The sequence below is a fragment of the Scyliorhinus torazame genome, chromosome 3 (genome assembly GCF_047496885.1).
Source record: "Scyliorhinus torazame isolate Kashiwa2021f chromosome 3, sScyTor2.1, whole genome shotgun sequence".
Taxonomy (NCBI): domain Eukaryota; kingdom Metazoa; phylum Chordata; class Chondrichthyes; order Carcharhiniformes; family Scyliorhinidae; genus Scyliorhinus; species Scyliorhinus torazame.
This window is the reverse complement of record NC_092709.1, coordinates 356,596,012-356,611,338: the sequence shown is the minus strand read 5'-3', so window position 1 is coordinate 356,611,338 and position 15,327 is coordinate 356,596,012. Positions and strand designations below refer to the sequence as shown.

The 15,327-nt window shown below is 47.6% G+C and overlaps 1 protein-coding gene across 1 annotated transcript in view; it reads left to right on the top strand.

Moving 5' to 3' along the window:
• Positions 1-15,327, top strand: part of LOC140409360 (retinol dehydrogenase 11) — a 150,274-nt gene that overhangs the window by 12,605 nt on the left and 122,342 nt on the right. The window contains exon 2 of the mRNA XM_072497796.1: positions 11,294-11,533. Coding sequence (XP_072353897.1) covers positions 11,294-11,533 — 240 coding nt within the window. The remainder of the gene's footprint in view (positions 1-11,293; positions 11,534-15,327) is intronic.

Sequence of the window (15,327 nt, the reverse complement as noted above, 5' to 3'; positions counted from 1 at the left end):
ATGTTTATTTAAGATGTTAAGTTGAGTTCATGGAATAAACAGTGTTTTGTGTTTAAAAACCCACGTGTCCATAATTGTAATCCCACACCTAGGGAACAAGCCGTGTGCCGGGAAAAGCAACAATAGCATTAAAGGGAGAGGTTGGTTGAACTCCATGATACATTTTGGGGTTCTGAAAACGCCTCGCCCACAACAGTCCCTGAATGTCAGTGTCCCCCGTCCTGGCTCCACTTTTTAAAGGTGGCGTCGGTGAGTGCTGGTGCGAACCTATGGTTGTTGCTTATGGGGGCTTTGTCGGACATATTGGTCAGTCCGAATTGCTGCCGTAATTGGTTCCAGGTCTGGAGGGTGGCTATCACCACCGGGCTGTTTGAGTGCTTTTTGGGTGGGGATGGGAGTGCCGCCGTGGCGAGGGCCCGGAGCGAGGTCCCCCTGCAGGAGGCCTCCTCCGCACACACCAACTCAGCTTCTGGCTCCTTAATCCATCCCCTTACTTGTTCTGTTATTGCCGCCCAGTGGTAGAATTGTAGGTTTGGGAGGGCTAGCCCACGTCTGCACTTTGTTTTCTGTAGGACCTTCTTTGGGATCCTAGCATTCCCCCCCCACCCCACCCCCCCACCCCCCCACACCCCCACCCCCCCCACCCCCCACCCCCCCCACCCCCCACCCCCACCCCCCCATCCCCCACCCCCCCCAGACTAATTTTAAACATTTATTTTAAAATATCAAATACAATAACTTATTAAATATATAACTGAACCAATCTTGTGCTGTATCTTGATTTTCTGTAGATGAATTTGTCGATTCTGTTAAAGGAAACACAGCTAACAAGATATGTTAATTTCTTTAAATTAATAAAGCAACGTTCAGAATAATGACAGTTTTCTTAAGTTGACAGTTCTTGGCAACTTTTTAGCGATACATTGAGGGTTCTTTAGCTGCTTTGATGGCAGCCGTTCTGTTCTGAGTAAGTTCCCTTTTTCGTTTGGAAATTTTCTGTCCCAAGTAAACATCTTTCTGGGCAATTTGTGCTTTGTGAAAGCTAGCTTTGCGACTGTTAGTACTGAGGTGGTTCAAGACCACCCGTAAGTCTTTGTCACGATCATCTTTATTGATGGAGGTTATCAGAACATCATCTTCATATTGGATAATGGTGGAAGGCCGAACAGGCAGTTGCCTGAGATGATTCTGTAAAGCCATGTGGTAAACAGTTGGGCTATTATGATACTGTTGTTGATTAACTGTAAAAGCAAACCATGGTTGTAGTTGCTTAGCCAGTGTTGCTGACCAGAAGCCATACTGGGTGTGTCTTGTTGGTACGTGTTACATGGTTGACCACAAGGTGGAAATGTATTGTAGTGAACATTGTCTACTTCATTATCATCTCTCGAATCCATCCGTTGTTTTTGATAGCATTTTGCCATCCAGTGTCCTACTCTACCACAGAAAAGACATTGTGGTATTTTCTTACGTGATTTTAATGGAGCAAGGGTACATGTTTGCCCTGGCGCTGGTGGTGAAATTGTAGTTACTGCTGATATTCCTGCAGGTGCTGCAACAGCCGCCGCTGGAGCAGCAGGTAACATGGGCTGGATTTGAACACTATCTTCGTCTGATTGTGTTGGATCACATTTTGATCCAAAAAGACGAGGTGTTGGGTGTCTTAAAAAATATTAAGGTAGATAAGTCCCCAGGGCCGGATGGGATCTACCCCAGAATACTGAAGGAGGCTGGAGAGGAAATTGCTGAGGCCTTGACAGAAATCTTTGGATCCTCGCTGTCTTCAGGGGATGTCCCGGAGGACTGGAGAATAGCCAATGTTGTTCCTCTGTTTAAGAAGGGTAGCAAGGATAATCCCGGGAACTACAGGCCGGTGAGCCTTACTTCAGTGGTAGGGAAATTACTGGAGAGAATTCTTCGAGACAGGATCTACTCCCATTTGGAAGCAAATGGACGTATTAGTGAGAGGCAGCACGGTTTTGTGAAGGGAAGGTCGTGTCTCACTAACTTGATAGAGTTTTTCGAGGAGGTCACTAAGATGATTGATGCAGGTAGGGCAGTAGATGTTGTCTATATGGACTTCAGTAAGGCCTTTGACAAGGTCCCTCATGGTAGACTAGTACAAAAGGTGAAGTCACACGGGATCAGGGGTGAACTGGCAAGGTGGATACAGAACTGGCTAGGCCATAGAAGGCAGAGGGTAGCAATGGAGGGATGCTTTTCTCATTGGAGGGCTGTGACCAGTGGTGTTCCACAGGGATCAGTGCTGGGACCTTTGCTCTTTGTAGTATATATAAATGATTTGGAGGAAAATGTAACTGGTCTGATTAGTAAGTTTGCAGATGACACAAAGGTTGGTGGAATTGCGGATAGCGATGAGGACTGTCTGAGGATACAGCAGGATTTAGATTGTCTGGAGACTTGGGCGGAGAGATGGCAGATGGAGTTTAATCCGGACAAATGTGAGGTAATGCATTTTGGAAGGGCTAATGCAGGTAGGGAATATACAGTGAATGGTAGAACCCTCAAGAGTATTGAAAGTCAAAGAGATCTAAGAGTACAGGTCCACAGGTCATTGAAAGGGGCAACACAGGTGGAGAAGGTAGTCAAGAAGGCATACGGCATGCTTGCCTTCATTGGCCGGGGCATTGAGTATAAGAATTGGCAAGTCATGTTGCAGCTGTATAGAACCTTAGTTAGGCCACACTTGGAGTATAGTGTTCAATTCTGGTCGCCACACTACCAGAAGGATGTGGAGGCTTTAGAGAGGGTGCAGAAGAGATTTACCAGAATGTTGCCTGGTATGGAGGGCATAAGCTATGAGGAGCGATTGAATAAACTCGGTTTGTTCTCACTGGAACGAAGGAGGTTGAGGGGCGACCTGATAGAGGTATACAAAATTATGAGGGGCATAGACAGAGTGGATAGTCAGAGGCTTTTCCCCAGGGTAGAGGGGTCAATTACTAGGGGGCATAGGTTTAAGGTGAGAGGGGCAAAGTTTAGAGTAGATGTACGAGGCAAGTTTTTTACGCAGAGGGTAGTGGGTGCCTGGAACTCACTACCGGAGGAGGTAGTGGAAGCAGGGACGATAGGGACATTTAAGGGGCATCTTGACAAATATATGAATAGGATGGGAATAGAAGGATACGGACCCAGGAAGTGTAGAAGATTGTAGTTTAGTCGGGCAGTATGGTCGGCACGGGCTTGGAGGGCCGAAGGGCCTGTTCCTGTGCTGTACATTTCTTTGTTCTTTGTTCTTTGTTCTTTGTTGATTCATCTGACAAAGTAACCGATTTATTTGTGACATTTGTTCTTGGCTGTGCAATTGCCGATTGTGCCACTAGGTGGGGTGCTTGGGCTGCTTTCTGAGTTTGTGCTGTTTGTTCAAATATCTGCACAGAAATTTTGCAGTGTTCAGCTAAAACACATCTTTCTTCGATTAACTTGCAATTTTCAAGTTCAATTCGCTCAGTTTTTAATTGCAATTGTCGGTATTATGACTCCACTTCAAAGACTTGATTTTGGAATTCTGTTACTTGAAAAGATAACTGCTGGAGTTCAGAGGCTTTGTTTTGCAAATCTGTTCTAATTTCATCATAATGCTCAAGTTTGGATTTTGCATCTCGCAATTCTTCAATAACTGCAATTAGTTGGTCTTTAGTGGACCTATACTCATGATCAAATTTAATTTTTGCAATTGTCTCTTGATGTTTTTGGAGCTGTGCCATTACTGCAAAAGACCATTTCATACGTGTTCCACCGTTTAACCGTGTGGTCTTACCCCATGCCTTCTTGATATTATCAAGGGACCACTGTCCTTTGGGGATATCATATTTTGATTAAATTTTTGTAGCAACTTCAGACAGTCCAAATTGTCTACGAATGAAAGATCTAAAATCCCCCAACATATCTTCAACAGAAACATCTGGTATTCCAGCACCCCCCTTGGATGCAGTGGGAGTAATTTTCTGCCTGCTAAAGGCTCTGAATCTACACTTTGATTTGGATCAGCCATAACTTTTCTTGATCGCTGACTGCCGTTTTATTTTAGTTACTGCAGTGACTAATCTTCCAGTCACGTCTATGATAGTCTGAACGACTGGCACTTGATTTATTTAACACCGTCTATAAAAAATGTTCTTTTCAAGGGTCGAAATACTGATTGATGCGGCTTTAATGGGTGAAAAAGATATTTCTTACCCTAGTCTAGCCGTGTGTTCCGGCTGTCTTCTGGGCCTCCTCCTCCTATCTCCGAAGCTTCCCGAACGTTCCCGACCTCCTCCGATTATCTCCGAAGCTTCCCGAAGGTTCCGGACGTCCTCCGATTATCTTCGAAGCTTTCCGTCATCACCTGGGCCTCCGAAGGCCGTTCAGTACTCCCCCCCCCAGCTGCTGACTATGCCAAAATGAAGGAATCTTAAATTTATGGGATCTTAACCTGTCGAACTACGCCAAGTTTGGGGGAAGCTTAGTTGATGAATCAAGTCCTGGCGCAATATGACAAGTTGTAAGATTTGTAATATTTGTCGACTGTGTTAAGTTGTTCGATTCCTTGTATTATTCGACTGTGTAACGTTGAAGGAATTTATATCATCTCTGCTATTCGGTTATCAGTAGCACTTTGCGAATACTGGAACTCAGCAGAAATTTGCAGTATAAACTCCTCAGGTGCCAAAAAGAATTGTTTTATTTGTAGTCGCTTGATTACAATTTGAAAGTCATTTAAAAGGCAATTCGTAGACAATTCGAAGCTTTCAGAGAATTACAGACATTATCTTTCTTTGCTTAGGCAGACAGCTCGAAAGTAACTTTTAAAAGGTCAAAGTCTGGCAATGAAACATGAAAAGAGAGAGAAAGCTAATCTTCAGCTAAACTCAAACTCAAAGTCAAAAGTGGACTAACATCACTGACACAGACTGGTAGACTGACAGAACCCCCAAAAGACATCAACTAAAATGGAGACTAGAATCAAAGGCTAAAAACACTAAACTAACAGAAAGACAACACAGCACAACACACCCCCAAAGACAATACACCACAGACAACACACGAAAAACTAAACTAAAAATGGCGGGGGAAACTTTTCAGTTATACACTTTCATATCTGTCTTAAGTCATCTAATCACACCCCAATATAATCCTAATTGGATTGGGTTAGACTCAAACACATTTGATTTGATGGCAAGCCGTCCATCTTCAATGTGCAACATCAGCTTTTCTGACCCAGCTGTTATCTGCATTGTGAACAATGCTGCCTTCATGTTGCTGTGTATTCAATCCCTGTCCTTGACAATTAGCACAAGCAGTGTCAAATTATCTTGCAACTGTGCTGTTTTAATGTCACACTGTCTCTGAAAATATGCATTTGCCAGAACAACGGACTTCAGTAAAAGTGAATTATGCTGTATAAATGGGTATTTAAAACTGGGGCTCAACATTTATGCTTAAACAGCTATATTTTACCTATACTAGTTGTATTCAAAATACCTGCCTTCTACACCTAGGTCCAACCCCCCCCACCCCCACCCCCCCCCACCCCCACACCCCCCCCCCGCCCATTCCTGCAAAACCCACCCAAAGGGGCAATTTAACAGGGCCAACTTATGTGTTAAGGTTAAGAAACTGTATGTAATATGTTAGTGTTAGAATGGCCAATTTAACATAGAGAGAAACACAGGGTCTCTCTCTATGCGGACGATTTGCTGCTTTATGTCACGGACCCGGTGGGGGGTATGACTGAAATCATGGAGGTATTAGGAGAATGTGGGCGATTTTCAGGCTATAAGTTAAATATGGGAAAGATCGAGATGTTTGTGATCTAGGCACGGGGGCAGGAAAGGAGACTGAAGGAACTACCTTTTAAAGTGGTTGGGAGGAGTTTTAGGTATCTGGGGATTCAGGTGGCCAAGGATTGGGAGCAGCTTCACAAGTTAGAGAAGGGATTTTTGTAGATGGGACATGCTCCCATTGATGCTGGTGGGGAGGGTTCAGATGGTGAAGATGACGGTCCTTTCGAGACTACTTTTCTTTTTTCAGTGTCTCCCGACTTTTGGCCCAAAGGCTTTTTTCAGAAGTACGAATGTGATGATATCGAGGTTTAGATGGGCGGGTAAAGCCCCGAGCGTAAAGAGGACACTCCTGAAACGGACCCGCGGGGAAGGGGGCTTGGCTCTCCCGAGCTTTATTAACTATTACTGGGCTGCCAACATATCGATGGTCAGCAAGTAGGTAGTGGGGGGAGGGGTTGGTCTGGGAGCGGATGGAGGCAGCATCCTGCAAAGATACGAGTCTGGAGGCTTTACTGCTGGTGCCCCTGCCGTTCTCGCCGGCTCGGCTTTCTAAAAAAAACAATGGCCAAGATATTTAACCAGACGCATAACGTTTTTCAAGTTTTAAGACAATGCAGAACGAGCGATTCATTCTCGGAGAGATAATATATGAAATAGTGCATGGTTATTTTATAAACAAACTTTATTAAAACAAAAGAAAAGAAAACAATATTTAAAATTTTACTTCCATTCTAACACTAACATATTACATACAGTTTCTGAACCTTAAAACATAGGTTTCCATTAAACCATACATAGAACATAGAACATTACAGCGCAGTACAGGCTCTTCTGCCCTCGATGTTGCGCCGACCTGTGAAACCACTCTAAAGCCCATCTACACCATTCCCTTATCGTCCATATGTCTATCCAATGACCATTTGAATGCCCTTAGTGTTGGCGAGTCCACTACTGTTGCAGGCAGGGCATTCCACGCCCTTACTACTCTCTGAGTAAAGAACCTACCTCTGACATCTGTCTTATATCTATCTCCCCTCAATTTAAAGCTATGTCCCCTCGTGCTAGACATCACCATCCGAGGAAAAAGGCTCTCACTGTCCACCCTATCCAATCCTCTGATCATCCTGTATGCCTCAATTAAGTCACCACTTAACCTTCTTCTCTCTAACGAAACAGCCTCAAGTCCCTCAGCCTTTCCTCATAAGGTCTTCCCTCCATACCAGGCAACATTCTGGTAAATCTCCTCTGCACCCTTTCCAATGCTTCCACATCCTTCCTATAATGCGGCGACCAGAATTACACGCAATACTCCAAATGCGGCCGCACCAGAGTGTTGTACAGCTGCAACATGACCTCATGGTTCCGAAACTCAATCCCTCTACCACTAAAAGCTAACACACCGTACGCCTTCTTAACAACCTCTCAACCTGGGTGGCAACTTTCAGGCATCTATGTACATGGACACCGAGATCTCTCTGCTCATACACACTGCCAAGAATCTTCCATTAGCCCAGTACTCTGTCTTCCTGTTATTCCTTCCAAAATGAATCACCTCACACTTTTCTGCATTAAACTCCATTTGCCACCTCTCAGCCCAGCGCTGCAGCTTATCTATGTCCCTCTGTAACTTGTAACATCCTTCCGCACTGTCCACAACTCCACTGACTTTAGTGTCATCTTCAAATTTACTCACCCATCCTTCTACGCCCTCCTCCAGGTCATTTATAAAAATGACAAACAGCAGTGGCCTCAAAAGAGATCCTTGTGGTACACCACTAGTAACTGGACTCCAGTCTGAACATTTCCCATCAACCACCACCCTTTGTCTTCTTCCAGCTAGCCAATTTCTGATCCAAACTGCTAAATCACCCTGAATCCCATGCCTCCGTATTTTCTGCAGTACCCTACCGTGGGGAACCTTATCAAACGCTTTACTGAAATCCATATACACCACATCAACTGCTTTACCCTCATCCACCTGTTTGGTCACCTTCTCAAAGAACTCAATAAGGTTTGTGAGGCACGACCTATCCTTCACAAAACCGTGTTGACTATCTCTAATCAAATGATTCCTTTCCAGATGATTATACATCCTATCTCTTATAAACCTTTCCAAGATTTTGCCCACAACAGAAGTAAGGCTCACTGGTCTATAGTTACCGGGGTTGTCTCTACTCCCCTTCTTGAACAAGGGGACAACATTTGCTATCCTCCAGTCTTCTGGCACTATTCCTGTAGACAAAGATGACTTAAAGATCAAAGCCAAAGGCTCAGCAATCTCCTCCCTAGCTTCCCAGAGAATCCTAGGATAAATTCCATCCGGCCCAGGGGACTTATCTATTTTCACACTTTCCAGAATTGCTAACACCTCCTCCTTATGAACCTCAAGCCCTTCTAGTCTAGTAGCCTGAATATCAGTATTCTCCTCGACAACATTGTCTTTTTCCTGTGTGAATGCTGACGAAAAATATTCATTTAGCACCTCTCCTATCTCCTCGGACTCCAAGCACAACTTCCCACTACTGCCCTTGACTGGCCCTAGTCTTGCCCTAGTCATTCGTTTATTCCTGACATATCTATAGAAAGCTTTCGGGTTATCCTTGATCCTACCTGACAAAGACTTCTCATGACCCCTCCTGGCTCTTCTTAGCTCTTTAGGTCCTTCCTAGCTAACTTGTAACTCTCAAGCACCCTAAATGAACCTTCATGTCTCATCTTTACATAAGCCTCCTCCTTCCTCTTGACAAGTGTTTCGACTGCTTTAGTAAACCACGGTTCCCTTGTTCGACCACTTCCTCCCTGCCTGACAGGTACATACTTATCAAGGACACGCAGTAGCTGTTCCTTGAACAAGCTCCACATTTCCATTGTGCCCATCCCCTGCAGTTTTCCTCCCCATCCGATGCATCCTAAGTCTTGCCTCTTCGCATCATAATTGCCTTTCCCCCAGATATAACTCTTGCCCTGCGGTATATACCTATCCCTTTCTATCACTAAAGTAAATGTAATCGAATTGTGGTCACTATCAGCAAAGTGCTCACCTACCTCCAAATCTAACACCTGTCCTGGTTCATTACCCAGTACCAAATCCAATATGGCCTCGCCTCTCGTTGGCCTATCTACATACTGTGTCAGGAAACCCTCCTGCACACATTGGACAAAAACGGACCCATCTAAAGTACTCGAACTATAGCGTTTCCAGTCAATATTTGGAAAGTTAAAGTCCCCCATAACAACTACCCTGTTGCTTTCGCTCCAGAATCCAGACATTGTGGTTAGAGCACTTCAGAGTTACTGGAGCATGAAGGAAGACATGGGGCGTTATTCTCTCCCCCCCCCCCCTCCCCCCGCCCCACCCACGCCGGGTGGGAGAATCGAGCAGTGCCCAATACTGAGACTGGTACAGCTAGGATTGCCAGGGCTTGGATTGCCAGAGCTTCCGGCCAATCAGATTGCCCAGCAGCTCCCGGGGGCAGGATTCCTTGCTGCTGAGGGGTGGAAGTCTGACCTTTGCCTGTTTCGCCCAATAGCAGCACGTTCTGGCTGTGTGACGAGCTTCATTCAGGTGCGGGGTCGCCTGCCTACAGGGGTATTGGTGCAAGACACCTATGTCAGAATCCTATTTATCGACTACAGCTTACCTTCAACACCATCATTCCTACGAAACTCATCTCCAAACTCCGTGGCCTGGGCCTCGGCTCCTCCCTCTGCGACTGGATCCTGAACTTTCTAACCCACAGGCCACAATCAGTAAGGATAGACAACAACACCTCCTCCACGATCATTCTCAACACCGGTGCCCCACAAGGCTGTGTCCTCAGCCCCCTGCTATACTCCTGATACACCTATGACTGTGTGGCCAAATTCCCCTCCAAATCGATCTTCAAATTTGCTGATGACACCACCGTAGTGGGTCGGATTTCGAACAATGACGAGACAGAGTACAGGAATGAGATAGAGAATCTGGTGAACTGGTGCGACGACAATAATCTCTCCCTCAATGTCAACAAAACGAAGGAGATTGTCATCGACTTCAGGAAGGGTAGTGGAGAACATGTCCCTGTCGACATCAATGGGAACTAAGTGGAAAGGGTCGAGAGCTTCAAGTTTTTAGGTGTCCAGATCACCAACAGCCTGTCCTGGCCCCCCTCTGCCGACACTATAGTTAAGAAAGCCCACCAACGACTCTACTTTCTCAGAAGACTAAGGAAATTTGGCATGTCAGCTACGGCCCTCACCAACTTCTACAGATGCACCATAGAAAGCATTCTTTCTGGTTGTATCACAGCTTGGTATGGAGCCTGCTCTGCCCAAGACCGCAGGAAACTACAAAAGGTTGTGAATGTAGCCCAGTCCATCACGCAAACCAGCCTCCCATCCATTGACTCTATCTACAATTCCCGCTGCCTCGGAAAGGCAGCCAGCATAATTAAGGGCCCCACGCACCCCGGACATGCTCTCTTCCACCTCCTTCCGTCAGGAAAAAGATACCAAATTTGAGGTCACGTACCATCCGACTCAAGAACAGCTTCTTCCCCACTGCCATCAGACTTGTGAATGGACCTACCTCGTATTAAGTTGATCTTTTCTCTACACCTTGCTATAACTGTAACATTATATTCTGCAGTCTCTCCTTCCTTCCCTATGTATGATACGCATTGTCTGTACAGCATGCAAGAAACAATACTTTTCACTGTATACTAAAACATGTGACAATAAAAAATCAAATAAATCAAAGCAAATCATACCCCCTTCCCCAGTGCAATCCAGCCCCAGGAGCAGGAAGAGAAGTGAGTGCAAATCACCCCCTCCCTACAATGCGATAGTTGAGGATGGAAGCAGCAGATTGCACGCTCGCCCAACTGCGTTACGTTAGAACTGAATTTGGTGATTAACTATGTTCAAAGGCTGCAGGCAGACTCGGGAAAAGGTAGTTTACTTTTGCATGTTTACACAGGATGTTGTCAAGAGAGAGTGAGGAGAGGATGGGGTGTTTTGCGTCACTGTCTGTGCGGAGTCTGCACGTCCTCCCCGTGTGTGCGCGGGTTTCCTCCGGGTGCTCCGGTTTCCTCCCACAGTCCAAAGATGTGCAGGTTAGGTGGATTGGCCATGCTAAATTGCCCTTAGGTGGGATTACTGGGTTACGGGGATCAATTGCCCTTAGGTTAGGTGGGGTTACGAGGTGTGGACCTTGGGTGGGGTGCTCTTTCCAAGAGCCGGTGCATACTCGATGGGCCGATTGGCCTCCTTCAGTACTGTAAATTCTATGCTATGTTTTAAAGATTCATCCTTCCCAGAATCATTAACTCATGCTGCACAGAGAGAGGCCATGCGGCATCCTGTCTGTGCTAGCTCTTTTGAAGAGAAATCCAGTTAGTCCCACTCTCCCCGTTGGACGGTCAGCTCTTCACGTTCAAATTTTGCTCTAATTCCCTGAAGGAAAATTGTTGCGAAAAACGCCATCGTGTTGTTGACCCGAGCCTTTTTCTTCACCCCCTGCCCAGGTATCGGGAGGTACATTGCTCAGGACTTAGCCCGGAGAAATGCCCGTGTGATCCTGGCCTGCCGCAGTTTGGAACGAGGAGGGCGAGCAGCGCAAGAGATCCGGCGCAGAACTGGGAACAATAATGTTCACCTCCGCATTGTGGACACCAGCTCAATGGAGTCGGTGCGGAGGTTCACTGAGCAGATTAAGTCTGAGGAGAAACGGCTGGACATCCTTGTAAATAACGCAGCCACCTCAGGTGACGTGAAGTCTGTTACATTTAAACTCCTGGTACCATGTTATATTACTAAGTTGTAATATAAATATTGCTCTTTTGTCTTGCCGAGTTGTATTGAATTCTGATGCGAAATAGTCGAAGTCTTCCAAATGTTGACAAAATGTTTATTGAGTCATATACAATTAACCCGTGAGTTCTTTCACTTTAATACATTGATTATTAAACTGAATAAGTACGTTTAGAATAATTATGATAATACACTACACTCTGGTCTGATCACGCCTTCACTCTAGCTGTACTCCACGCACACTAGCCACGCACTGTTCCCAGTCTGATCCTGGATTCGCTGTCTCACTCCCATTCTGTTCCCATCCTGCTCCTCGAATCCCGGTCGCACTCCCACTCTGTTCCCATTCTGATCCTGGATTCCCGGTCTCACTCCCACTTTGTTCCCAGTATGATCCCGTATTCACGGTCTCACTCACACTCTGTTCTCAGTCTGATCCTGGATTCCCCGTTTCACTCACACTCTGTCACCAGTCTGATCCTAGATTCCCTGTCTCACTCCCACTATGTTCCCAGTCTGATCCAGTATTCCCGGTCTCACTCCCACTCTGTTCCTAGACTTCTCCTGGATTCCCGGTCACACTCCAACTCTGTTCCCAGTCTGATCCTGGATTCCCGGGCTCACTCCCACTCTGTTCCCAGTCTGATCCTGGATTCCCGGTCTCACTCCCACTCTGTTCCCAGTCTGATCCTGGATTCACACTCACTCCCACTCTGTTCCCAGACTGATCCTGGATTCCCGGTCTCACTCCCACTCTGTTCCGAGACAGATCCTGGATTCACACTCACTCCCACTTTGTTCCCAGTCTGATCCAGTATTCCCGGTCTCACTCCTACTCTGTTCCTAGTATGATCCTGGATTCCCGCACTCACTCCCACTTTGTTCCCATTCTGATGCTGGATTCCCGGTCTCACTCCCACTCTGTTCCCAGTCTGATCCTGGATTCCCCGTCTCAGTCCCACTCTGTCACCAGTCTGATCCTAGATTCCCTGTCTCACTCCCACTATGTTCCCAGTCTGATCCTAGATTCCCGGTCTCACTCCCACTCTGTTCCCAGTCTGATCCTGGATTCCCGGTCTCACTCCCACTCTGTTCCCAGTCTGATCCAATATTCCCGGTCTCACTCCCACTCTGTTCCAAGTCTGATCCTGGATTCACACTCACTCCCACTCTGTTCCCAGACTGATCCTGGATTCCCGGTCTCACTCCACTATGTTCCCAGACTGATCCTGGATTCCCGGTCTCACTCCCACTCTGTTCCCAGTCTGATCCTGGATTCCCGGGCTCACTACCACTCTGTTCCCAGTCTGATCCTGGATTTCCGGTCTCACTCCAACTCTGTTCCCAGTCTGATCCTTGACTCCCGGTCTCACTCCCACTCTGTTCCCAGACTGATCCTGGATTCCCGGTCTCACCTCCACTCTGTTCCTTGTCTGATCCTGGATTTCCGGTCTCACTCCCGCTCTGTTCCCAGTCTGATCCTTGACTCCCTGACTCACTCCAACTCGGTTCCCAGTCTGATCCTGGATTCCCATTCTCATTCCCACACTGTACCCAGTCTGATGATGGATTCCCGGTCTCACTCCCACTCTGTTCATAGAATTCATAGAATTTACAGTGCAGAAGGAGGCCATTCGGCCCATCGAGTCTGCACCGGCTCTTGGAAAGAGTGCCCTACCCAAGGTCAACAACTCCACTATAGCCCAATAACCCAGTAACCCCACCCAACACTAAGGGCAATTTTGGACACTAAGGGCAATTTATCAATGCCAATCCACCTAACCCGCACATCTTTGGACTGTGGGAGGAAGCCGGAGCACCCGGAGGAAACCCACGCACACACGGGGAGGATGTGCAGACTCCGCACAGACAGTGACCCAAGCCGGAATCGAACCTGGGACCCTGGAGCTGTGAAGCAATTGTGCTAACCACTGTGCTACCGTGCTGCCCCACTCCCACTCTGTTCCCAGTCTGATCTTGGATTCCCGGTCTCACTCACATTCTGATCCCAGTCTGATTCTGGATTCCAGGTCTCACTCCCACTATGTTCCCAGTCTGATCCTGGATTCCCGGTCTCACTCCCATTCTGTTCCCAGTCTGGTCCTGGATTCCCGGTCTCACTCCCACTCTGTTCCCAGTCTGATCCTGGATTCCCGCATTCACTCCCACTCCGTTCACAGTCTGATCCTGTATTCATGGTCTCACTCCCACTCTATTCCCAGTCTGATCCTGGATTCCCGGTCGCACTCCCACTCCGTTCACAGTCTGATCCTGTATTCCTTGTCTCACTCCCACTATGTTCCCAGACTGATCCTGGATTCCCGGTCTCACTCCCACTATGTTCCCAGACTGATCCTGGATTCCCGGTCTTACTCCCACTCTGTTCCCAGTCTGATCCTGGATTCCCAGTCTCACTCGCACTCTGATCCCAGTCTGATCCTGGATTCCCGGTCTCACTCCGACTCTGTTCCCAGTCTGATCCTGGATTCTCACTCACTCCCACTCTGTTCCCAGACTGATCCTGGATTCCCGGTCTCACTCGCACTCTGATCCCAGTCTGATCCTGGATTCCCGGTCTCACTCCCACTCTGTTCCCAGTCTGATCCTGGATTCTCACTCACTCCCACTCTGTTCCCAGACTGATCCTGGATTCCCGGTCTTACTCCCACTCTGTTCCCAGTCTGATCCTGGATTCCCAGTCTCACTCGCACTCTGTTCCCAGTCTGATCCTGGATTCTCACTCACTCCCACTCTGTTCCCAGACTGATCCTGGATTCCCGGTCTGACTCCCACTCTGTTCCCAGTCTGATCCTGGATTCCCAGTCTCACTCGCACTCTGATCCCAGTCTGATCCTGGATTCCCGGTCTCACTCCCACTCTGTTCCCAGTCTAATGCTGGATTCCCGGTCTCACTCCCACTCGGTTCCCAGTCTGATCCTGGATTCCCGGTCTCACACCCACTCTGTTCCCAGTGTGATCCTGGATTGCCGGTCTCACCTCCACTCTGTTCCCAGTCTGATCCTGGATTTGCTGTCTCACTCCCATTCTGTTCGCAGTCTGATGCTGGATTCCCGGTCTCACTCCCACTCTGTTCCCAGTCTAATTCTGGATTCCCGGTCTCACTCCCACTCGGTTCCCAGTCTGATCCTGGATTCCCGGTCTCACACCCACTCTGTTCCCAGTGTGATCCTGGATTGCCGGTCTCACTCCCACTCTGTTCCCAGTGTGATCCTGGATTGCCGGTCTCACCTCCACTCTGTTCCTTGTCTGATCCTGGATTTCCGGTCTCACTCCCGCTCTGTTCCCAGTCTGATCCTTGACTCCCTGACTCACTCCAACTCGGTTCCCAGTCTGATCCTGGATTCCCATTCTCATTCCCACACTGTACCCAGTCTGATGATGGATTCCCGGTCTCACTCCCACTCTGTTCATAGAATTCATAGAATTTACAGTGCAGAAGGAGGCCATTCGGCCCATCGAGTCTGCACCGGCTCTTGGAAAGAGTGCCCTACCCAAGGTCAACAACTCCACTATAGCCCAATAACCCAGTAACCCCACCCAACACTAAGGGCAATTTTGGACACTAAGGGCAATTTATCATGGCCAATCCACCTAACCCGCACATCTTTGGACTGTGGGAGGAAGCCGGAGCACCCGGAGGAAACCCACGCACACACGGGGAGGATGTGCAGACTCCGCACAGACAGTGACCCAAGCCGGAATCGAACCTGGGACCCTGGAGCTGTGA